The sequence below is a fragment of the Manacus candei genome, unplaced genomic scaffold (genome assembly GCF_025592945.1).
Source record: "Manacus candei isolate 608988 ecotype Guabito, Panama unplaced genomic scaffold, ASM2559294v1 h1tg000008l, whole genome shotgun sequence".
Lineage (NCBI taxonomy): Eukaryota > Metazoa > Chordata > Aves > Passeriformes > Pipridae > Manacus > Manacus candei.
Genome location: NW_026138056.1, coordinates 4,862,516 through 4,887,984, shown reverse-complemented (window position 1 = coordinate 4,887,984; position 25,469 = coordinate 4,862,516). Strand labels below are relative to the sequence as shown.

The 25,469-nt window shown below is 39.5% G+C and overlaps 1 protein-coding gene across 1 annotated transcript; it reads right to left on the bottom strand.

Annotated features, from left to right (window-relative positions):
• Positions 1–5: 5 nt before the first annotated feature.
• On the bottom strand, positions 6–24,393 carry AFG3L2 (AFG3 like matrix AAA peptidase subunit 2). Its single transcript, XM_051773344.1, has 17 exons — positions 24,176–24,393; positions 19,006–19,105; positions 18,458–18,526; positions 17,678–17,793; positions 16,603–16,755; positions 14,330–14,404; positions 12,820–12,941; positions 11,381–11,654; positions 10,688–10,825; positions 8,371–8,524; positions 7,675–7,782; positions 7,399–7,524; positions 6,252–6,362; positions 5,502–5,617; positions 4,305–4,505; positions 2,488–2,682; positions 6–982 (listed from the first exon to the last, which is right to left on the bottom strand). Exons 1-17 carry the CDS (start codon positions 24,296–24,298, stop codon positions 740–742), a joined length of 2,424 nt encoding a protein of 807 aa, XP_051629304.1. The 5' UTR covers positions 24,299–24,393; the 3' UTR covers positions 6–739.
• Between the last annotated feature and the right edge of the window lie 1,076 nt (positions 24,394–25,469).

Sequence of the window (25,469 nt, the reverse complement as noted above, 5' to 3'; positions counted from 1 at the left end):
CAAGCTTTGTTCAGAAAAGTACTGTTTTTATTGACTCAAACTGTATTTACACAACACATTCATATGTTCAATATTTTACAGAACTCTGTAAAAAACTGACTAGTAAAACTGCAGGAGCCAAACTGAGTTTAATTTAAGACACTGAACCATGAGTACATTTTAAGGTATTTAAGCAACTGTCCAGTTTCAGTGTCAACTTACATGGCAGTTGTCTGTAGACAAACTCTCTAAAATCAAAATGAGGTGAGGGGGAAAGAGTCAGATAGTTTTGCAAAGCTAGTACTTTGTAAGACCAGACTTTCACATTCAACAATGCATTTTGTATGATTCTGTTATATTTTTTTGAAACAGGTCACATACAGGTATAGTTTAGATAAATAATCAAAAAACCCTTTGATTTTTGTAAGCTTACAGACATTTTAAAGAAAAGAGAGACCAGTGCCACAAAGTTTGTGCATGAATCCAAACTGTTTCAAAGTTTGAGAGGCTCAGTTCTGGCATTCCATTGCAGCTCAAATCCAATGTATGCTTCTTCAGCTGGCAAATGAAGGATGATCACCTTTTACCAGTGAACTGATGATCTTGCATACATACATCGAAGCAGAACATCTTTATCACAAGAGATCACTCTTCCACTCATTCATAATACAGTTTGACTGAATAAATATTTCTTTGTTTTGAAGTACAAACTCGGTGAGTTTGCTTCTCTTCCAGAGTGCAAGTCAACTTCAGCAGACAGTTAAAATGGCATCCCTCCTCTGATCTGCCTAGCAACCTGTTCATCTGTTGTCTCCTCTTTTTCTTTCTCACGCTCTTTATTCCAGTCTTTAAGGCCTTCTGGTAGTGAAGTATCCTCATCCAAACTTCCTGTACCTTCAACAAATTCTTCGTAAGTAGACTTTTCTGCAAATGGTCTTGGACCAAGCAAGTCTAGCATGTCGCTTTTATCGAGCACTTCCTTCTCCAGTAGTCGCAGGGCAACCTGGGATAACAACAACTTATGTCAGACATAGAATCACAGAATATGCTGAGTTGGAAGGGGCCCATAAGGATCATCCAGTCCAACCCTTAGCACTGCACAGGACCATCCCCAAGAGTCACACCATGTGCCTGAGAGTACCATCCAAACACTTCTTGAACTCTGTCAGGCTTCGTGCTGTGACCACTTCCCTGGGGAGCCTGTTCCAGTGCCCAGCCACCCTCTGGGTGAAGAACCGCTTTTGAATATCCAGCCTAAACCTCCCCTGACACAACTTCAGGCCATTCCCTCAGGTCCTGTCTCTGGTCACCACAGAGAAGAGATCAGTGCCTGCCCTTTCTCTTCCCCTCAGAAAGTTGTAGACTGCAATGAGGTCTCTCCTCTGTCTCCTCCAAGCTGAACAGACCAAGTGACCTCAAATACCTAAGCTGACTGTCCTCTTTGGAAGAATTTAAGGCAGTTTGGGACCAAATTTGGCACTGATTAATTTCGATAGAAAAAACAGGTTGTTCAGAGTTCACCAAATACGAGACTTTTTTTTTCCCCATGAGCATTTAGGTAGCAAAAATACAAGTTTTTTAAAATCTTACTTTGACAAATATGAAAAGTGCCCTCCCTATGAGCCACAGTTGCTGCTATTGTTGCTTCAGAACAATTGTTGCTGCTGCCAAAAGGCTCTTGATGCAAGACATTAAGCTATAGATGAAAACAAGCCTTCCCTTCTGATCAACCACGACAGTTCAATCGGGCTGCTGTTATGTACAAGCTAAACAGCACCATAAAATACCAATGTGCACAATACTCTACCAGGGGAGTTTGCAATCTTCTTGGATCAGCAAGTGCATTGTTCAGCACAAACCATGTTCAGTGATATTTTTTGGGATGGTGGCCTACTACAACACCATTTACAGAACCCATACAAACTTGCCTTGTCAATAACTCTACCAGATGCCTAGCCTGGAAAATTATCCTTTTGCTTTATCAGGCTTTCTGGCATGGAGGAAGAGAATACGCACAGGAATAATCTCAGCTGCAGTGAGGGAGATAACAAGCAGCCAAAGGACAGGAAAGAAAAAAGACAGTAAGGTACTTTTTATTAACGTTCAAAAGGAATTCAGAGAGAGGAAGTTATAAGAATTTCCCTTCTTACAGAGCTTCTTTTAGCCTAATGAATTGGAAGTCTGGTATTTTGTCTTTGGGTTTTTAAGTTTCATATTTGTCTAGCACATCTACTAAACCCTTCTTTAGCAGACAGACTCTTTCCTCCAACTTTCCAAATGAATATTGACCACATAAATCATGTTCATGAGAAGCTCAGACATGTTCCAACACAGAAGGAGGTTTCTATTTACCTGCGTCTTGTGACAAACTCTCACGATTACATCAATTGGGTTTTGAGCAAACTTCCTCATCTACTTTCATAGTCACTATTTTAAATCTGATTCGGTTCAATTCAGGGTTTGGCTTACTAGCTGGAACCCAGTGGCTAAAAATACTGTAATGCTCACCTTCTCCACTTCTGCTTTCTTCTCAGTAAGAAGATTCAATGTTCTTTCATAAGCAATGTTAATTAGTGACCGCACCTCTTCATCTATCAATCTGGCAGTTGCCTCGCTGTAAGGTTTCTCTAATACCATGTCTCCTTGACGAGGGAGGTCAAAGGAAATCTGCCCTACTTTTTCATTCATACCAAACTGAACAATCTGAAGAAAAAAAGAAAAACAAACAAACAAACAAACAAAGATGAGACAGTGAGATTTTAGGGTATGTTGATGTAAAATATGGTGAATAAAACTGAAAGGATGAAGTCATTCTGCTATGACCCAGTCTTTTCCTCTAAAACCAACCCTTCCCTGAAAACTCAAGTCCACCTAAGTTCATGTACCTTACTTGACTTTCACTTATTTCTTTTTATTGATTAAATTGAAAGAGACAAATATCACCATTTCAAGGTGGTTACTAGTGACGTATGTAGTGCTTTGTTGTTTAAATAGTAAGATATTACACAAGAAACACTCCAGCCTTCATTAATCAGTAAAACTCTTTTTCTTTTACCAGAAATATAAGCGTTATTCCAATTGAAAATACTTCTGAAGTTTAGCATATTCCACTCACTCATAAAGATCAGTTGACTTAAGTACTAAAGTAGAGGGTCTTTAAGCTTTTGTCTTATCATGTACAAAAACTCATGCTATATTTCATCCCAAGACACTCCTCTACAAAGGGGAAAACGACTCTTATCTTGCTTGACTCATTACTGAATATTGACTTGTTCAGTTGCCAAATAGGGATGTTTTAAATTGCATTTTGCTCCAGCAAAGGCAGAAGCAAGTTCAAACTCTGTTATTTATTTATTCACTCCATGGCTACTATCAATTTGATGGTTACTAAAGCAGCACTTCTCAGTCTAGCAAGATCAATATAGGTACAACAAAGAACATTCAGAATTCAAAGAGATCTCAGCATTAAAACCAAGCTGGTTCCTTAAGAGAAGTTTGATATGTTTTTTTTTGTTAACATGAACAAAAGTCTACACTTAAACTTTTTTTAATTTAAAACTAAACAAGAGTCACTGAAGATCCCATAAAATTAACAGGACATCACTGCACATTTACTTCCAGAACTGGGGTAACAAGCAGCACACCAGAAACCAGGAAGAAGGTGGGATTTGGAGGCTGGGGATAAGTGTGCAGGGGAAGAGAAGCATACTCCAAAATGTCAATTGCTCACCTTGTGAGTGTCTTATAAGATAACATCTTTTGTGCTGATGCAGGAAATGTAATAATGCCCCCGTGTGTAGCGCACAGCTACACTTAGGTGAGTCACTGCATTGATAAGATTTCAAATTACACATCTCCATTAGTTAGTATGATACAAACACAAACTGATGTCTTAATTTCCACAGCCTTAACTGACAGCAAACAGTGGTTTAATACAAGGTTTTTCTGGATTTTAAGTGTGAACCCAAATTGGGTCTTCAAACTGGGCAACTGTAAATGTAGGATGAGATGATAAAATCTGAGCACTAAATTCCATTTTGAAAGTATAAAATTTCCACCTCTATTTGAATCCAGTTGAATCCAACTGCAACCTATATGTACCTGTGGGCAGATGTAGGACAGTAATCAAAGCCTAATGCATGGACTGCTGTGGTAAGACAAATAAAATACTTGAGTCATCAGCATAATGTTTATTTATCTAATATTTTCTGAAACTACGCTTTTGAGGGACATACCTGATCAAATTACCTCCTATCAAATATTACTGGTAGGTAGTAGATAAAGAAAACAATACAGCAAAAAAAAAGTCTCACTTAAGCCCATACCTGAGCATATGCACTCTGGGTCACCTTCTTCAAGTCATCTTGGGCACCAGTTGTTATTCTTCCAAAGAAGATTTGCTCAGATACACGTCCTCCCAGAGTCATGCACATTCTGTCAAGTAGCTGCTCTTTGGTATAAAGATACTGTTCTTTGGGTAAATACTGAGCGTAACCCAGTCCTTTACCACGTGGGATAATAGATACCTACAATCAAAATTAACAGACTGCTAGAACTAAACAGTGTTAGAAAACATAAAGCATTCTTCAGTTTGGCTTAATTTTTTATACCACAGCCTACACCATACTCACCCTTGAGGTTTAATTCAGATATTATTTCCATTTACAGTTTTTCCCCCATTGTGTTTTATCCTTAAAAGCCCTGGCTAGCTCTAAACTGGGATAACAACTACTAGAATATCTGGAAAAGAAAGGTAAAACCACTGTCATATCTTTTGTAAAAACTGTATGGGATTTTAAAAATACTCTAATTAAAATACACAATTCCTTGAGAGTTACATATTGGGCATTATATATTCTGTATCAGAGAGAATACAGCAGCATTTCTCCATCTCTAGCATTCTGAACAGTTGAAGGAGTTTCCACATTGAATAACGCTTTTCCTTCCAGCAGTAAATTGTACAAGATTAATTTTAAACTTGAGATGAAATTAAAAACCCAGCTACGCAAAACTATGAATGTTAAAGCAAGTTAGGGAGATTGGGGTGATTTTTCCTTTATATTCAATCTGTCAAGCTGTGCATTCAAAAAAAAGGCAAAATAAAACTAAAATTCAGCCTTCAAATGATAATTTTTATACTTATATTCCTGAAGATAATTTTTATAGTTATATTTCAGGTTATATATGTAACCTGGTAAGACTAACTTAAACTGCTGATCTATAGTGAAAGCCTTAGAGAAAAAGCAGCTATAAGGCAGGCAGATCCTCCTCATGGGAGGATCAGGTCTCTCACTTTCCAAGGACATTTATACTACATATTGTGTAACTGCCAAGTCAGAAAACAGTGAAGAAAGTTACAAGAAATGAACCAAAAAAAGTACTCTAAAACTGACACACAATAATTTTTGCGAGATTATATATTTTAATACCCTCTCAACATTAGGGGGAAAAAAAAAACCTTCAAAAGAAAAAGATGTTGTCCGTGCTACTGTTAAATTACTGGTTCAAATTACTTTCCTTACCTTTAAGAGTGGGTCAGCATGTTCCAAAAACCACCCTGCAACTGCATGCCCTGCCTCGTGATATGCTACTGTCTTCTTCTCCTCTGGTTGGAGTACTTGAGTTTTCTTTTCCAAACCTTTATAAAATAAATTTGATTAATAGTTTCAGACACACCTTTCTCCTCTGAAATCCTTTACCTCATTTAGAAAGATGGTGAGCAATGCTTAGAGGCCATGTATATGACCTACTGAAAATAATTTAAAAGCCCACCCCAACCTTGCAAGGTTTAGAAATTTACATCTTCCAGGTTTCAGTGTAACCTTGTCCTTGATTAGACTTTCTAGTTTGAAAGTAAGTTCTTAAGAGTATTCAAACATCTAAATAAAACATCTGCACTTTAAAAATCGAGTAGTTTTCCAGACTATTTCAGACTAGCAGCAGTCAAAAGCATCCCTAAATTCAAACAGCTTTTCCTCTGGCCATTTTGAAGAAATTAGGAAAGTGTCCTGATGAAATTTCTCTTTGTACCCCTTCCTCTACTATAGAAGTCAACAATATAGACAGGATACTTCTTTTCTAAATCTCAGGTGTTTTTAGGAGGCGAAAAAAAAGCAACCTGGAAGACCAGCAGAAAGACTCAAAGCATGGCTTTCTGTGTATATATATATATATATATATATGTATGTATGTATATATATATATATATATAAAAAAAGGAAGTTTCTTGTCCTGTTATAATTTTTGAGAAACAATTGATGCGATTCACTTACCTCCAATAACTCTTTCAATTGCTTGCTCAAAATGCTTTTGGTTTATAGCATCTGAGAGATGCCTTGCAGCAATTAAAGCAGCTTCATTACAAACATTAGCAATATCAGCACCTAAAAGCAGAGAAGGCATGAATTACTGATAAATTTTCAACAATTTTCTCTGAGTTTAGCATAAAGATAACCTTACCTATAACTGCTTTGCCATAAATTCTCACAGAGCTTGAAAAATAAACATAATGTGCTCTGAAACAGTTTAATTATTCAAGAGATATTTAAATACACATACTACGGTTGTAGGGTTTAGGATTTTTCTCATAGGTAGACAGGTAGAAAATAGAGCTCATTACCAGTGGAGTACTTGTTCTACCTTCATTTTCTGTCTGCAAAAGACTATACTTAAACTAGCATATATTTATGTGCATAAATTTCCTACATGTGAATTCAGTATAGCTCAGCTATTGGCTTATCTCTAGAGGATATTCCTTCACATTACTGCTTTCAAGCCAACCACTTGATAACACTATTTACAGTAACATTATTGAGATAACTTAGTTTCAACATTATCACTGCCAGAAACACTGACAATCAGATCTCAGAAAGCCAGTTCTATATAGACCAGGAAAACAGTGAAAAATTCAACTACTGGTCAACTCAAATTTTAAATTAACTACATCACAAGCCAGTAATAAGAGTTCTCACATCCATTCCTAATTCAAAGCAAGGTTACAGTATGTTTCCAGGAAGCAGTTTTTACATCCAGAAACAGAAATTCCCTTACAGAATATGCACACTAATTCCACAAAAACAAGTCTTCTCTACACTTTTCAAGAAGGCAACAAACAAATCAAAGGACAAATAAAGGAAGAACACACATGAGTGACAGCAGAAACCTCTCAATTGCTTTTACTGAAGACAGAAGAAATTGCCACTTGCTAAATTACCCTGATTGAAGCAGACAAAACTTAAGACCCTCAGAAATCTCCGACTTGCTCAAACGGGCAAAAAGAATTTCACGCTGTACCAGTAAATACGATGAAACAGAATGCCATCCAGAAGATCAGGTGAAAGAAAACCAGTAGTAGGGAAATAAAATATCTACAGACTAACTGGTAAATTGAGAATAACAGCAGCATTAGGAGTTACTTACCAGAAAATCCAGGTGTAAGTGATGCGAGCTTTCTTGCTAGGTTGTCTTTATTTAAGATACTGTCTAACTTCAGAGGTCTAAGGTGAACTTTGAAAATGGATGCTCTTCCTTTTATATCTGGGGGTCCTTTAAGATAAAAGACATATGATTTAACTTTTCATGTATATATATATTCAAATTGAATGTGTGCAAGTAAGTTACTTATATAAAAAGCCGGAGTGACTTCAATGGTATTCCACAAACACAGAAGGACACAGCCATGCAGCTAAAACTTACCAATGTAAATCTGCCTGTCAAAGCGTCCTGGTCTCATTAGAGCAGGGTCTAAAATATCTGGCCTGTTAGTACCTGCCAAAATTACTACATTTGTGGTTGTATTAAATCCTGTTGAAGAAATGTAATAAAGAGAAAAATCTGTATAAATATAATTTCCATGAGTAAAAAAAATTAAACAGTAATAAAAAGACTGCCCACTTTACAGGGTCATGTAAGAAGTTTGAACAAATGATCTTAGAGCTGAAAATATATCTATTTATTACAGCATTGTCCAGTTTTTCATAACAAGCAAGAAAATGGCCTTGGGCTCTGCTTTGTGAAGTACTATATCAAATCCTGCTTTATCTTCAAAACACAATAATAGATTAACTGCTCAGGAAACTGCAGAACCAGCATGGCTAGCTGTATTTTTTTTACCGACAGACTGATCTCATGAGAAGAATTTTTTGGTCTATTCAACTATGACAAAGAGTTAGGAGATGTACAATGAGAATTCTTTTTTTTTCTGAATGAATTTTAGTAAAACACCAGGCTGCAGCAAAATGAGTCACCGTTCTTCATTTTAGGAAGCAAGGAAACAGAAACAATTTGGATTTAGGCCAGAATCCAAATCTTGGTTAACAGGTCTGAACAAGCACATTAGTTCTTTCCCATATACTTGTCATTATAATGTAATATTATACATTAAATACTTACCATCCATTTCTACTAAAAGCTGATTGAGTGTGTTCTCTTGTTCGCTTTGTCCCCCAAAGTTGCCCCTTCCTCTCTTTCTTCCTACTGCATCTATTTCATCAATGAAGAGAATGCACGGGGCATTTTTACGAGCCAGAGCAAATAAGTCTCTAACCTTAACAGAAGAACAGAGTATGCATCAGATTGGTTTGTAACTGTTTAGAGCTGGGGGGTTGGTAGGAGGAGAAGAGGCACATCAGTAACAGGATCCTTACAATCCAGTACCATTCCCAAGACTCCAGCCAGCAACCAAGGCAATGATAAGTTACACTGTAGCTGCTGCTCAGCAAGAATCACCAATATGAAGGCCCACTGGCTGCCAAATCCTTTCTCAATCCATAAACTGAGAACATCAAACAACTTCGAAGACTTAAGAAATGACTTTTCCTGCATAACTGAAATACATCTTCAGTGATAAAAGCCTCCAAACTTCAGAGATTTAAAGCAAGATTTCTCTTTTAAGCTCTTTAACACACAGTATTACAGACCAGACAGGAATGCTACCATGCAGTCATTGCTTATACTGAGGAAATAAAGTCTTTTTTTCTGTAGTTGGAACAGGGTGATGCAGCTCCTACATGTAGCTCTAACTGGAGGCTTACTTACAAGCCACTACCACTGTACTTTAACAACGTGCTTTTACAAACACTGACTTTTAGCCCTCCTGCCTCTCCCTTACATGGGCTAAAAAAAAAACCAACAACTTAATTAACCTCCAAATGTTTATTTGGAAGTTAAATTTATTTCTAGAAATCTGGAAAAAATGGGCGAGACATGAATAAATAGCTGAAATTTTTTTTAGACTTTCAGATTCTAAGTAAGATATTACCCATAAAATTCTACTGTGGTAGTTTCAGCATAATGTGACTTTTAGATGCAACATACAATGCTGCTCTGCTTGCAAATATATCAGAAGGACTTCATTAAAACCAGTTCAGTGAGTCAACAGGTCTACAACTGGGGAATCGAAGCAAACAGGAACTGAAAAATTATGGAAGAATTTGGAACTGGTTGAGAATTATATGCACCTCAGAGCTTTACTACTTTATACATTAGTGAGGCAATTAGAGAAGGCTTCTCTGATGAGAAACAACGTACAGCATATTTAAAGAGATGCAAATTTTAGACAGTACACTCTACTACACCAAGTCAATCAGATATTTTGAAAAAAGTACAAGGAAGGAATATGATAAACCAGGAAAAAGTGTTAGATGCTCAAAGTGAGCTATCTTTTCATTGGAAAAAGATGGAAATCCAGAAACATACAACTGTTTTTCAGAAGGAAAAGAACTAGAAGTTTCCATAATGCATATACACTAAAAAAGCACCAAAGGAACCAGGGCTGTGTAAGCAGTTTTAACTCTAGCACATCCCAATTTAAAAATGATGAATTAATAGGAACTGAAACTAAAATACTCTCTCATGTTGTTTTCTACAGGTATCAGAAATCATCAACTGTGTTGAAACCTCAATTCACAGCCAAAGTTGTGCCAAATGATTTCACTGGGGAGTAAAGCTGATAATCATTTGCACAGACCAGTACAAAAGTTTAAATCACTTTGCTTTGGGACACGTCAGGTACGTATTGACAACTAATGTCAATGTGGTCTGAGTATCACTATTATTTTAGGATACCTAATACTTTCCCAAATTTTTATTACAGTAAAATATCATCAGTAACTTGTTCATACCACTTAACATGTTTTTAATGAGTTATTTTAAGAGAGTTAAGGTAAAAGTGCACAAAAAGTATTAGACAGATATATTTTGTTATTTAAATCACCGGATCTCCAGAAACCCATCATTAATTCCATGACCCTTGGACTCCTGTTTCAACCAGAAGTTTATTTGTGTGTTCTAGACAACTCTTTATAGCTAAGAGTTTGAAACTACAAAGAGAATAAAGTCCTTCAAAGAAACAGGAATGATTTAGAGCAGGAGGAGGCATTCCCATAGCAGTAGTTAAATGAGCTACGTATTTCTGGCCCAGCTAGTAAATTTACTTCAGAGCAGAGCTTGCAGAGTTCTGTTCTGTGTTCTTAAGCTTCTGAGAAGCGGTAAATCCTTAATGGCCTGCAACCAGATACTGAACTGCATTAGTTTCTTCTATGAAAGGTATTTCTATGATTGTTGTGTTTAGACAAGAATCTGGCATCACTTGTAAGCAATCTGCATAGAAGAAAGAACTTCAGCTGTAATCAAATAGTTTGTCTCCCAAACTTGAAAACATCCTTTCAACAACCAATACCAAAAGAAAAGAGCAAGGCCAAAGACTTACTCGAGCTGGACCCACACCAACAAACATCTCCAAGAACTCTGAGCCATTGACTGTGATAAATGGTACATTAGCCTCTCCAGCTGTAGCTTTAGCTAGAAGTGTTTTCCCAGTACCTGGAGGACCTGTCAGAATTGCCCCCTGCAAGAGAAATGGGTATATTTTCCTCACGAAGAAAACAATCTTAAGCCTATGAAATATCTTAAACTTTAAGATCTACGTATTACAATGTCGAGTCCAATGGCTTTTCTTCCACCACAGTCAAAATTATGCAAGGAAACAAATTGAAGATTAATACCTCATTTAAACAAGTAAAAGAAAAGAAACAGATGCAATATTGCTAGCTTAGATTTACAGGAACAGTGTTTTCTTTGATTGACATACTAAACAAGAAAAAAAAAAAAGGTATGTCATCAGGTGGACTACCATGCCAAAAGGCAATTCTATAACAATATATGCAAGAATGATGCTACACATGTATGTGACGTATCATTTCTGACTCATGTGAACAGATAAAGTATTCCACAAGACAAGTCTTCTGGCAGCACAGTGACACTGCTGGCACTTAATGCCTATTTATTTTTTTCCAATTGTGACAAGAAAGAAGCTGGAAAGCATTGCATCCTAGTACAATTTAGAATACCAAGGACTACCAAAAGAATAAAGTCTTTATCTGCTAAGTCAATAATCCCTTACCTTTGGAATTTTTGCTCCCAGATCCTCATATTGTTTAGGATTTTTCAGAAAGTTAACAAACTCCATTATCTCTAATTTGGCCTCCTCACAGCCAGCTACATCTTTGAATTTAACGTCTATTTCATCCTTAAGAACTTTGGCTGTGGTTTCACCAACACTGAAAAGTCCACCCATTCCACGTCCTCCCCGACCTAAGCCTGCAGGACCTCTTCTTAATGTGTACAGCAAAGAACCAATAATCAGGATCGTAGGCAGCAAACTCAGGAGAAATGATCTGTGAAGAAAAAAAAAAACAAAGAAAAACACATATATCACAAAAATCCATTACTGCATATAACACATAAAAGATGTTAGTTCCACCATAAACAAACACATTCAGGACTAATACTCGATTAACTCCTAATACTTTTATTTCTGCAGGGTTGTTCACACTGGGAAATAACCAAAACAAAATTGAGAACAAACTGTTATACTGACTGTTGCTTGTTTTTAAACCGAGCACATCAAGTGACATTGATGAGTTTTACAGAGAAAAATTGCATTACCTAATAAACAGAAGTATCTCATTTTTGCAAAGATAAATTCATAGGACTAGTTATGCAATTGGTTATATTCTCAAAATAAGTTGTATTAGGTTGCATATAATCAGCGTATGCTACAACTTGAAGCAGAAATTTCTCTCTAAAATACATACTTGCTCTTCTTCCTTTAGGTCTTTCTCAATTTTTTTTACATTTTCTTCTTTCTATGTCTCCATTTTCCTTTTCAAGGCTACAGAGTTTTTTGGGGCTTCTGGTTTGTTGGGGTTTTTTTGTTCTGTTTTTTATTATTCACTGCCCATTATCTTTCACAGTCTGTCCTCCAGCTTTCTAGTACAGCTCTGTACAAGCCAAAAATCCTAACACAGTCCTCATTATCATAGTATCTGAGCACTGTACAGATTTTGTCTGTGGAAAGGAACAGCTTCAACAAACAGCTCACAAGAGGTTCTATCAACACTCAGCAAAAACAAAAATGGGGAAAAGAAGCACAATTATAAGTGAGCATAGAATTTCTAAGCTTTACTGATAACCCACATTTCTGAGATAAAGAGGAAAAAAAATCTACATGAGTGCAATCTCTGGAGCTCTACTGCTGTGCTTGGCTGACTCGCTCTAGTATATGTCACCGGGAGGAAGGGCTTAAGTGAAGAAAGGAGTAACAGTAAACAAACATTTATGTAATAAGAAGCTATATTTAGAGTAAGAGGATATGGATTTCTCCATAGACAAAGTACTGAACAGCTTCTCTTACAATTAACACTCAAAAATAAACCCAAGCTGATTGTTACTCTGATAATACCACCACCTAAAGAAGTCTAGGGCACGTGTATTACAAACCTACTCTATTGTAAATACAACCACCTTTTTCTCAGAGACTCTTTTAAAGCAACTTCTTACCCATCGCTTTCTGTGGAGTAGACTACAGGCAATCTGTTCTCCACTTCTATTCCGAGATCTTGCTGCACAGTTTCAAGATTCCGTTCAAAAGTGTCCACGCTACCGATATTAAACCAGACGTACTGTGAGAAGAAAAGCAGAGATCACCACAAAGTGCCCTACACCTTATCCCAGCTTCATTACAAGCCAACTTCTAATATGTACGCAAGAAATTATCAGACCAGATTCAGACCAAGTTTAAGCTGCCTGGTCAAATGTGTAATTGATGTAAGAGGCCCATAATAAATCTAAAGCCTACCAACCTGAATACACAGTGTATCATTACTTCTACAGAAATCAGAACACCTGATAGCTTTGGGGCACTTCAAACAAACAGAAATCCAGGCATTTTCTCCAGAACAAACAGAAGGGAGCTATACAGTCAGAATAATACAGAGCACTGAACCTGGAAACACAGCAGTTATACAACTTATTGTTTCACCTGAAGGTCTCAGCCCTTCTGATTAAGAAAAGCAATTCTCTACTTTCAGAGTCTATACTAGCTTTAAAGTAAGCTGTCTTCACAAAAAAACATCATGAAATTTATTATCCACCAGAAAAAAACAAATCCAGACGTTACTTTCAGTGTTGTTCAGTTTTTTCAAGAAATCTCCCCTTCTGCCCTATGACCTGCCTGATTTGCCCCTACTTACATTAATATTGAAAAATTAAAAACAGATTAGTTCCGAGTATTAAGTGATTGAGAAACTAAGGCAACTGATGGTATGTGGGCTAAAGAGTAGGCATACTAATAAGCCACACTGAAACCCACTGATTAAGTAACTACAGCAGATTTCACTTTATCCTGGAGGGACTTGCAAACCTTATTTCAGGAAGTCAGCTAAGAAACCTCCATCACCTAGACAACCTGATAAACTTCTCTGATGATTCTTCTAAATTTTCCACATTGTCTATCAGATATTTATTTATCTACTTTTAATAGGTCCCTGCCACTGGGTATTACTCTTTGGAGAATTTTTGCCTGCATTACTTTAACCCTCCCTAGGAAAAGTGATACTAGAAAAGCAACTCCCTGAAATAAGTACTTTGGAGACAAAAATTAAACATTTCTCTTTGTGTTCTCAAATAACTGGCTAAAAACAGTCTGGAGTAGAAAAGATCCAAAAGTATGTACAGTTAAGTCTGGGATTTTCTTGAGCAGATGGAAAACAGCAGCTAAAACTACAGAACCTTCAGCAGAGTTTCTTACTCTTCCTGTTTACATGTCTGTATTAAGAGCATGGTGCTGGAAAGGAACCAGTTGCCATAGTTTTAAGGTATCTGTGGCAAAACAACTGGTACAGTAAAGTGAAAAACACACAATGTAGGATAATGTAACAATAAGGCAGAAAACATATTTTAGATTGAGATACTATTAATGCTCCAGACCAAGCTTTTCATATCAAACTTTACCTAAAAAGACTGCTTTGCTGTTTCTAGTGTCTCATGTATATATACTAAAAGCATTTACCCATTCATGAGGAGACTTCCCAGGAACAAAGATAACTCTCACAAAGCGCTTGTTCACCACTTCAAGTCTGTCCACCTGCAGGAGGAAAGAACAAAACTTGTGTGAAGAGCTCACAGTCACTGCACTTCCATCACAGCTAAGAGCTACAGATACCACAAGCGAATCTTTCTGTTCTCCAGTAAGGAGAATAAAATTAATCTTGTACATCAGGATGGTTCCACAATCTACTGTTTGCCATTAGGAATCATGTATGTAATCAGGAAGAAAGGAATATGGGCATATTAGAATTTAGATTGAAAGACTGACCTCACAGCCTTTTTTCAAGAAAAAACCCAATGCATGCCTCAGCAAAAATCACAGTTACAGTGAAATAGTTAAACAATACTTATCTATTTCAGTAGTCATACACTAAAAGCAATAAATTATATGACTCCAAACTCTTACAGCAGTTTCCAAAACAGACCAAACTGAACAGAATGAAGGAAAGCTTAACTTTGCTCTTACAATTGTTTACCCCAATACAAAAAAAGACTTCCTGTGCTACCATACTAAACACAATAAGCATCAGTTAGATAAAGAAGTATTTAGTTGAGGTAACACCATATAAACTAAACCCAAAAACTAAACCGTGGTTTTGCAGGTATATACTATAAAGTCCTTTTTCAGAAGTCTCCCCAAATGGTTAGTTTCTTGAATTTGACAGGGTCTCTTCAGAAGACAACTGAAGACTTTTCCACTTTTTCTTTCCATAAAATAACTGGCTTCAGCATCTTTAAAGCATTTATAATTAGCAATGGTTCTAGAATTTGGGCCTGAATTGCACACAGATTAGTAAGGTTATTCCCTGAACTTGCAACGTGTGGTCATTTCTGGTAGAACTAAAGCAAAACATGAGCTAGGAAGTCACTGTGTATAGAACTAAACTGACTTCATGCAACACTACCTGAACATCTTTGTTTTGAAAAGCTTGTAACCCCAGTAGTGTGGGCTTCTCCCCATCACTATGGCAACCAAGAGCATTTGATAGCTACATATTTAGTTTATCTGAACATCCAGACTACATCTTACAAAGACACGAGAAACTTGGTTTTGTGCAACAGCCTACTTTTACAATGCTTTTCTGCAACAGGGCTTCAGGCTTTGTTCACTCTAACAGCTGAACTAATCTTTTTACCAAGCTAAGTGTCCTACTGCTTCACAACAAATACAATCAGTAAGGTTTTTTTCACAAGACGTACACATAATCATCAATTAAGAACAGGACTGACTGTAAGACACAGTCTAGGCAGAAGGGGAGAAGCACACAGAGCAGTTCTGCACAGATCAGTAAGATCAAGAAAGGTAAGAAACACCCTTTTAGCAGTTTACCAAAGTAATGGAGGAGTAGGAAGCATGCTGTTAACAGAAAATCCCAGCTCTGAAACCTAGAGGAAGGAGGAAGCAAGCCAATGCTTTCCTAACCTGTAGGTGAAGCTACAAGCTGGGAGGGAACAAAGCAAAGGACTAGTGGCTCCTGAAGTGGAAAAAGCCTGTGTAAGACATGATCTCCTGAGCTTCAGGGCATCACCAACCTACTACTCCAAGTGTGGAAAGCTGCCAAGTTCTACAGAGAGATAGGACACCGATGATAAAATTGATTGCTCCAGTAGTGGCTCCAGGTAAGAAGAAATAGGAGAGGTGAAAACAAAGAGAGGAGGCTATTTTACAACATAGTTAGACTAATTTACTGTCCTTGAAGAGATGCCAATTTATTGTCCTTGAAGGGATTCTTACATTCCCCACCCTCGCCTTTCTGTTCACAATGCTGCTTCTCAGATTCCCTGAGGAACTGATTTGAGGCACGAAACAAGCAGAAAACCTTTTCATTCAGAGGGACAGGCTCATGGAAGTGCTTAAGGTTAGCAGTAAGCTTCTTCTAAAGGCAGTTGCCATGCCTGTTTAAGCCTTTAGGTCAGCTTACCTGTACTACAAAACCATACTCTGAGAGAGTGCAGCTACACTGCACCTTCAAACCAGCATCCACATGAGCCACCCAACAAAGAAATTTTGTCCTGAGCTGCTCCCTCTCCTCCCTTGAAATTACATCGACCTTCACACATCCATCCAGAACATCTGATCAGGGAACTGATTAAAACAAAAGCTTATCCCTTTCTCCCTCAAAAGTTACTCTTGAGCCAGTTTTCACTCCACAGACACATGAACACAAGCGTAAGTGGGGAGGCAGAAATGAGCATTTTCAGCACACTGATTTTTTGATTTCCCTCACTACTCACCACTCCTTTTGAAAGGTAGTTGTTGACAAAGTCTTTCCATGTGATTTCTCTCCCAGGGACCCTGAAGAAGAAGTAGTATACAACCATTGTCCAAAAAAATGAACTTCCCACTACGTACATCCGAAACTCCCTGACATCCCATGGAATGTCACCCTAGGAAATGGAGAGGGGAAAAAAGAGTTTTAGAGTCTGTAATACAGTAAGTAGGTAACAAACAGGTTCTAGTATCTCCTTCTGGTTTCTATTCCCTGCCCTCCAGGTTGCCACAGAGAATGTCAAACAAAGGCTTACTTTGCTGTATGAACACACTTCAGTAACTTCAGATACAACTGAGGAATTACACTAGTAGAAAATCTTTAAGTGTTTTACAAACAGTAATTGAACAGTTTTGATCTGTGAAGTATTGGTTTTAGAAAAAAATTTGCCATCCATGACATGACCTTTAAGCCTCCATTCTAAAACAATTATTCTTGCTCTCTGGGACTACATGCAATACTGAAAAAAAAAAAAAAAAAAAAAAAAGGAAAAAAACTTACAGGAAAAATCCAAGAAGGAAGAAAAATATTATGTGCCCCAAGTAAAATCAGAAAAATATTTTTATATCCCTGTAGTGTCAGATTCTATCATCTTTGTGCTACAGCTAATGGCAATAAATTTCAAAAAGAAACTCCTAAGTACTCCATTAAGGTCTGAACAAGTAAGAGCAAACTACATTTAAATAGCATTGTGTGGTCAGAGAGTTTTACAAATTGACACCGTAAAACAAAACACAAAGCCTTTTAAGGCCTGGGGCTCCTCTGTAAGAATACTGACTACTAGCAATGACACTCACATAGCTTAAAATTCCATTAACGTTTCTGAACCAGAGGCAGATTCCTCTGGAATCATACACAAAACAGTTATTTATCAAAGGCACTGAGTAGGGAGCCACCTAGAGCCAGGTACCATGAAATGCTAGGCACAGGAGGCTTAAGGAAGATTTAGGCAATCAAAATATGGCCTTAAAAAGCAGAAAACATGCAAGGTTATTTCATGGAGATAAGACAGTAACATAAAGATATTTTAAAGTCAAAACCTTCTGTAATCTGGTCCACCAGTTAGTGTCTTCTTTCTTGCCACCTTTTTTTCCACCACTGCCACCTCCTCCACTACTACTCCCACTAGGCTGTCGGGCACTAGCCTGCTTTGCTTCTAACAAAAAAATTAAGAAACACAACAAAATTACCTTTTCATCTTATATCAATCTCACACTATTTTTTGTTAGTTTTAATATTAAGGAGTTGTTCTGAAAAATGTCTGCAATGCTACAATAATTAGGTGATGTGAGAAACAGCATTTTCCATAGAAAAGCAAATAGATAGATGTCTGTCTGCCACTTGATGGACTATCTCACACAGTTATAACCAGAAGAGAGGTCTATTAACTGATGGCACTTGGACATCCAGAACTGAAGAGCTGTTCTGGATCCTCACCCAGTGTGACAATTCTGGCTATTCCATACAACAAAATGGGTATTTTAGCTGGCTCAGGAAAAGCTGAGAGCTACGCACAGAGAGAATTTCTCAATGCATGGCTAATGTCAACTAATAGGAAACAGTAAAACAAGAATTTAAGGGCAGCATTCCAACTGAAGCATGAGAGAAAATAAATACTATTCCAGAAGATATTTATTTTGCTTTCGTATCATGTATAATAAAAACACATCAATTTGCACTTTTAAACTAATCTGGTACCGAAACATCTTCCCTGAAAAATAAAGAAAAAACTCAAAACCCAAACCCACAGTTGTTACTCCAAAATCTAATTTAATGAATACATGCTCCACAAAGAACTGAAGTCAAGCAGCTTTTTGTACCTTTTGTTTCTGCAGGTGCGCCTTTAGTTCCATTAGCTTTCTTCCCATCAGGAAAATATTTTTCAAATCCTATTAAGAAAGAGTTAAGGAGCTCATAATTGTTTTTTATTTCACAGTTCTGTCATTGTACTTCAGTAGTCACAACCTGAATGTATACAACGGCAAAGAAGCTAGCAACATATAGACTGCAAAAATAGCTTTGTTCCTGTCTTTTTGTTGAAAAGCTCTACCAGGTGCCCAGAAATAAATTTACTACTGTTGACAAGAAAATATCACATGTATTTAATAACCTAAAGTAAAGCTACCTTTTTAACCAGAGACAGACAAGCTTAGTTCAACAGAAAATTGCATTGCACAGCATGAAGTTAAGCAAACCCCTTACTCTTTAATAGCTCCTAAAAATCCCATAAATCAATGTTCTATCTTAAAATTAATGGCTGGTTAGTAGAACTTACTTCCCCACAGACAATAAACCTGAATAGCACACAAGTGCAGTCCGCAGCAAGGAATGCAGTCTGCTTCATTTCACTTATCAAAGCTATAATCACCTTTGGGAGGTTGAGAGAAAAGCCTTCTGCAAGCAGCGATTACACTTGCCAAGATAGTACTTCTGTCAGCAGTAACTCCAGGGGTAACTTTTTCACAGAGCTGAAAGATGAAAAGAAACATAAAGCAACAAAGAAGGTGCCACAAAAACCTTCAAGTTTTCTAGTAGTCCTTAAATGCAGCTAGTCAGAGAGTACTTTACAACTGGAACTTTACAAGAGTCTTCACCGTAACTGCTGTGGGCCAGAGTGTAAGACAATGGAAAAAGAAGTTAATTGAGTAATTTCTACACCAAATAAATTTTTATTCTCATTGTTAAGAATAGAATTTCATCTTGCATACAAAAAAACCTTCTTTATTAAAAGAGAAAAATCAAGCAGGAAACACTACAAGCTATGAACATTAAATACATATTGATTCCGTGGGAAATATTTCATAATACCAGTTGAATGACAATTAAGGGCAACACTAACTGTGACTGTACAATACTGAATCATGTTTTGTTAAAGAATTGCATCTTTTTTCAAATAGTTAAGAACTTCTAACTTCTGAATATGAAAGATCTGCTTGAATCCAAAACAAAGGGATGTGGCAGACAAGAAACCAACACAGAGGAGCAATCTCAGTTCAAAAAGAAGACTTAAAGCCCTGAGCAGGTAAACATCCAGTTATAAAACCACAACAAACCCAAGCCTTGTTCTAAGGCTAATTGTTTACTGTTATTCATCATTTAAGTATGACCAGGGAAATTTAAAGAAACTTACTAGTTCTTAAGAAACTTTTGGTATCGTAACTGAATACTTAAAAACAGAGTAAACTGCAATTTTATTAAAGAGAAATCATACTTGATTTCTTCAAGAAGGACATATTTTAAATAAAATACCAACTTGTCCCCTTCATAAGGCTTTCCCAACACTTCTAAGAAACAAAATATTATGCGTGCCAAGATTTCCCCACACACTTTCTTTCTGCCTCCATTCCCTTCCACCCCATAAAGGCACTCAAGTCTCCTGTTCTTTTTGACCAGAGGCTATTTACCTTAAGAGCCAGAGAAATACTAAAATGCAAGAAACAAACGCCACCAACTGAAAAACAGGTCCTGAAAACGTGACTCAAAGTATCCTTGCAAGATAGCAAACGTCCATCTAGGACTAGCACCTCTGGGACTACATCTGTGAAGGAAAGCTCCACGTTATAGTCAAAGTACAATGGTTGTAAACAAAATCTATTTTTGCATATTAAAGAAACTTGCAGAATGCTAGATTGCATGCTAAAAGTACCCCAGGAATACAGATGTACCATTAACTGAATGCTAACTCTCCTCAAGTCCTCTGTATGGGAGCTTCCCCTCCACTCCTGATTAAATGATGAAATAGGAGACTTATTTCGAGCAGCCACGTAGTTCCACCTGCTGGAACCAAGAGGAATACCAAAACGTTCTTATTGCTTGCTTTTGCTGTAGACTGAGCTAAGAATTCTTGGGCTGCTTGATCAAGCCATTAATTTTGTGCCACTGCATGTCTCTGAATAAAATCTGATAATGAAAACCCAAGAGGAAATTTTCCTGATCATGAAAAGCAGGTGCAGTGTAGATAGTCTGGAGAGCAGCTCACGTACAGAACAGTTACTAGGTTCAATACATTATGACCTCCAGCACAGGCAATTGCATCTGTGCTTCCTAGAAGAGGCTTTAGGACAATGGTATGCATCCATGTGTGCAATAAAATAAAAACAGCTTGCCACAGACCATCTGTAGTTCAAATACAGACAGGTAGTGAATGTTGCAGCAACCGATCAAACTCCAAGAAACATCCTAGTTATACTGGCTTTTCTTCTGTGTCAGTCTCCTACAACACCCAAAAATTGGGGAGTTAATTCTTCTGTAAACTCAGAGTACTTTTTATTTGTAAAGAGAAACCTTTACTCCAGCTAAAATAAAGAAAGTGCTCATGTTTAGAAGAAAAGTTTAAGTAAGCCAAACCAAACCCAACTGCCTGGCTTGGTTAAACCAGCATGGGTTTACTACAGCATTAAGTTATAGTTTCAGTGAAGGAGAGAAGGGTAAGCAAATGGAGCTTTGAGGAAGACCTGAATTACAGGACTGGGTTGTTGCTAGATTGTCTCTATAGATCCTAAATTCCATGAATAAATGTGCAGTCACCTGTCAAGTTAATATGCAGAGAGCTGAGTGCTTTAAAGTTGTTTTGTGAGAAAAGGGAACAACTGATTTCACGGCATATTCAGTAAGTCACCTGACTGCCTCCAGAAGAGATGTCTAAGAAGGGACCTCATTAATGTCTGTTATAAGTATCTGAGGGGAGGGTGCCAAGAGGATGCAGCCAGGCTCTTCTTGATGGTGCCCAGCAACAGGACGAGAGGCAACGGGCAGGAACTGATGCACAGGAAGTTCCACTTGAACATGAGTAAGATCTTCTTTACTGTGCGAGTGACTGAACACTGGAACAGAGCCCAGAGAGGTTCCGGAGTCTCCCTCACTGGAGATACTCAAGAACTCTGTAAAACATCAGCACAAAAACTGATCATATTGATCCTGACACAGGGCCTGTCCCTGGGTTGTCTGGCAGTGGGAATGCCAGAGCAGGCTTAGCTGATATAAGAACACCCACCGCCTAAACATCAAAGGGAAAGCAAACACAGCACATTTTGAGTGGATGCTGTTTCAGACTGTCTACTGGGAAACTCTGCTCAGCTTCTCTCAGTCAGAGATAAAAACTGTCAGAGCATATAAAGCAAAAAAAAAAAACAACTCTCTCTCTTTTTTTTTTCTTTAAGGCAAACCTTGTGATACCTTGCTAAAAATCAAGACCTTTTTTTTAATATAAATTCTAAATAAGCAAAGTACACAAAAGTCAGTTTTACAGTTAAAATAACCCATAAAATGTTACTACACCAGAGTGTAACATAAACCCAAGATCATAAGCAGAACTACAAGTCTACAAACCTTTGTAAGCATATTACATTTTTTAAAAACTGAGGCTACCCAAGGCAAGATCAGAAAATCTACTTGCTTAGCTATGCAAGCAAAAGACAAAGAATCCATTAATTTTAGAAAGTTACAACCTTACAGTTTTATCCATAAACAAATTCCAAATCAAATTAAAATTAAGCTAAAAGTCTTAATTATCTAACACCTACCAAAATATTACATAAAAGCATATTGTGGGGGAAGGGGGACAGACACAACAAAAAGCTGGTAAAGAAATTCAGCTTAATGCAAGTTACTTTTTACAAGGGCAGACAGTGATAGGAAAAGGGGGAATGTTCTTAAACTAGAAGAACAGAGATTTAGATTAGATGCTAGGAAGAAATTCTTTACTCAGAGGGTGGTGAAGCACTGGAACAGGTTGCCCAGAGAAGCTGTGGATGCCCCATCCCTGTAACTGTTCAAGGCCATGTTGGACAGGGCTCCTAGCAATCTGGTCTAGTAAGTGGCATCCCTGCCCAGGGCAGGGGGGTTGGGACTAGATGATCTTTAAGGTCCTCTCCAGCCTTTCTTATGATTCCAAGCTGCTAACTTTTTTTAAAAGAAAGATCAGTTAAAAAAAGTAACAGCTTCTATGAAAATAAAGTTCCTTGTTTTGCTGCCTACACACACAGCCAGATGCTAGAATGAATACAAAGTCCCCTTCCTAAATTCAATTCCAAATAAAAACTCATTAAATTTTATTGAAAGAAATAAGAATTAGCTTCCTGAGAGATTAGCAGCGCTGCTGACAGCGTTTTATTTATTGCTGTAATGATGTTCAGCTCTGACCAAAAAAACCCACAAATTCAACATTAAAACTGAACCACATATTTGTACTGGGGACTACGTTACTAACATCCTTCTGTGTAGTCATCTCACAATTACCACTATCCTGGTGATAACCTCCACACCTACAAATGCCTGATTGTTTGCCACTCTGTGGGAAAACAAAGCAACCCTCCCAAGATGCCATTGGAAGATGCTGGAATTAAGCATCTCCCAAGATGCTGGAATTAAGCTGCTCCCAAGCAGCAGCACAGGCCTGTCATTCCTCCAGTATGTCAGGGCTGTCAACAAGGGTAATGCACATCTTGTACTAGCAAACATAAAGGCCATTTTAGTAAGAATGAACACCAAGCCATCACGATTTACCAGTTAATTTACCAGTTAATCCCAGAACAGTAGACTGAGATCCACAGCTCTGTGCAATCAAGCAGCCACTAGCCTCCTCTTTTCCAACAGTGCCAACCCAAACAAACCGCTCAGAGTCATTAACCTTCAACATTTCAGTCCCTCACACAGCCACAAACCCACCTCACTAGAATCATCACCCTGAGAAAGCAACAGAGGAACTTTTGACTTAGGTAGGTCACAGCACTTGGGAAGTGAGAACCATCCTCTGAGAAGACAGGCTGAGAAAACTGGGGCTGTTCAGCCTGGAGAAGGTTGTGTGGAGATCTCACAGCAACCTTCCAGTATCTGAAGGGGGCCTACAGGGAGGCTGGAGAGGGACTCTTCATCAGGAACTGTAGTGACAGGACAAGGAGTACTGGGTACAAATTGAAAAAGGGGACATTTAGGTTAGATATTAGGAACAAATTCTATACTGTGACGGTGGTGAGATACTGGAACAGGTTGCCCAGAGAAGGGTTGTGGATGCCCCAACCCTGGCAATGTTCAAGACCATGATGGATGGGGCTCTGAGCAACCTGGTCTAGTAGGAAGTGACCCTGCCCACTGCAGCGGGAAGTTGGAACGAGATGATCTTTAAGGTCCCTTCCAACTCCTAACACTTTATGATCCTATGAATACCGGAGGGATGCAGCAGCAGCAGCAGCTCTGGGGTGCCGCTGCATATTCCTTCAGCAAGAGGACCCAAGAGCCCGCGGGGCCCGCAGGTTGTCCCGCACGGACCCGGTGCCGCTACCGGCTCGGGGTGCACCACGCTCACGCCCACCCGCCCATCCACCTCCCGGCCCTGGCTCCCCGCCGCCCGAAGGGCCAGTAGCGAGCAGGCCGGGGGCCGCCTCCGCCGAACAGGATGAGGACAAGCTAGGGAGGGCCGCGGGGCGCAGTGAGGAGCCCCCAGTCCCGGGCAGCGGGGCGCCCCTCCCCGCGCCGGGGCCGCCCGCTGCCGCCGCCACGGTAACCGCGGCCCTCCCCCGCCCGCCGCGCTCGCTGCTCACCTGCGCCAAGCAGGGCCGCGCCCTGCCCAGCAGGCCCCTCCCGCAGAGCAGCTGGTGCAGCGGGCCCGTGGGCAACCCCCGGCGGCGGCCGCCCCCCGCCAGCAGCAGGTACCGGTGCGCCATGGCCGCCCCTTGTCACCGCCGGGCCGCGGGCCCTGACGTCATCGCGCCGCCCGGGCACTTCCGCCGCGTCCGAAGGGCGACCCCGAGCCACGCCCCCCCGGGAGCCACGCCCTCCGGGGCGGAGCGAACGATACGTCATTGTCGCCACGCCCACCGCCGTCACCAGCCTGAACCCCGCCCCCCCCGGGGCTGGGCCGGCGCTTGTCGCAGAGCTGGTCACGGAGTCACAGAGTCACGGAATTAATTGGGGTGGAAAGGAGCTCCGAGACATCGAGCCCGATCTGTGACTGGAACACCACCATGTCAACTAGACTATGGCACTAAGTCCCACGTCCTGTCTCTCCTTAAACACCTCCGGGGACAATGACTCCACCACCTCCCTGGGCAGCCCATTCCAATGCCCAAACACTCTTTCTGTAAATAAATTCTCCCTAATGTCCAACTCTTCCCTGGTGCAGCTTAAGGCTATGTCCTCTCGTTCTGTGGCTGGTTGCCTGGGAGAAGAGACCTATCCCCACCTGGCTACAACCTCCTTCCAAGTAGTTGTAGAGTGATACGGCCACCTGAGCCTTCTCTCCAGCCTAAACAACCCAGCTCCTCAGCCACTCCCCATAGGACTTGTGCTCCAGAATCTTCACCAGCTTCGTTGCTCTTCTCTAGGCCTGATTCACCACCTCAGTGTCCTTCCTGAACTGAGGGGTCCAGAACTGAATACAGTATTTGAGGTGTAGCCTCACCAATGACAAGCACAGGGGGGCAATCAATTACCTTGTTCTGCTGGTGACACTATTTCTGATACAAACCAAGATGCCATTGGCCTCCTTGGCCACCTGGGCACACTGCTGGCTCATGTTCAGCTGCTCTCGACCAGCACTCCCAGGTCCTTTTCCACTGGCCCGCTTTCCAACCACTCTGCCCCTAGCCTGCAGTGCTGCCTGGGGTTATTGTGGCCAAAGGGTAGGACCTGACACTTGGCATTGTTGAACCTCATGCCATTGGCCTCGGTCCATCTATCCAGCTTGTCCAGATCCCTTTGCTGAGTCAAGGGCAGGGGTGACGTGGCAGGGCACAGCCCAGCCCAGCCCAGCCTGGCTGGCGCCACTCAGCAGGGCGGGTTCCCCCATTGCAGGGGCCAGTTTACCCTGTGACAGTGTCCTGGTGATGGGAAGTA

What these genes read in the sequence shown, in the direction of transcription:
- AFG3L2 (XM_051773344.1), bottom strand. Translation starts at nt 24,298, where the DNA reads ATGGCGCACCGGTACCTGCTGCTGGCGGGGGGCGGCCGCCGCCGGGGG. An exon ending in GGAAGTCTCCTCATGAATGG is followed by an intron (nt 12,942 to 14,329) that starts GTAAATGCTTTT and finishes TTCTTCTCACAG; the next exon opens with TACGTCTGGTTTAATATCGG. An exon ending in AATTGAAAGAGTTATTGGAG is followed by an intron (nt 5,618 to 6,251) that starts GTAAGTGAATCG and finishes TATTTTATAAAG; the next exon opens with GTTTGGAAAAGAAAACTCAA.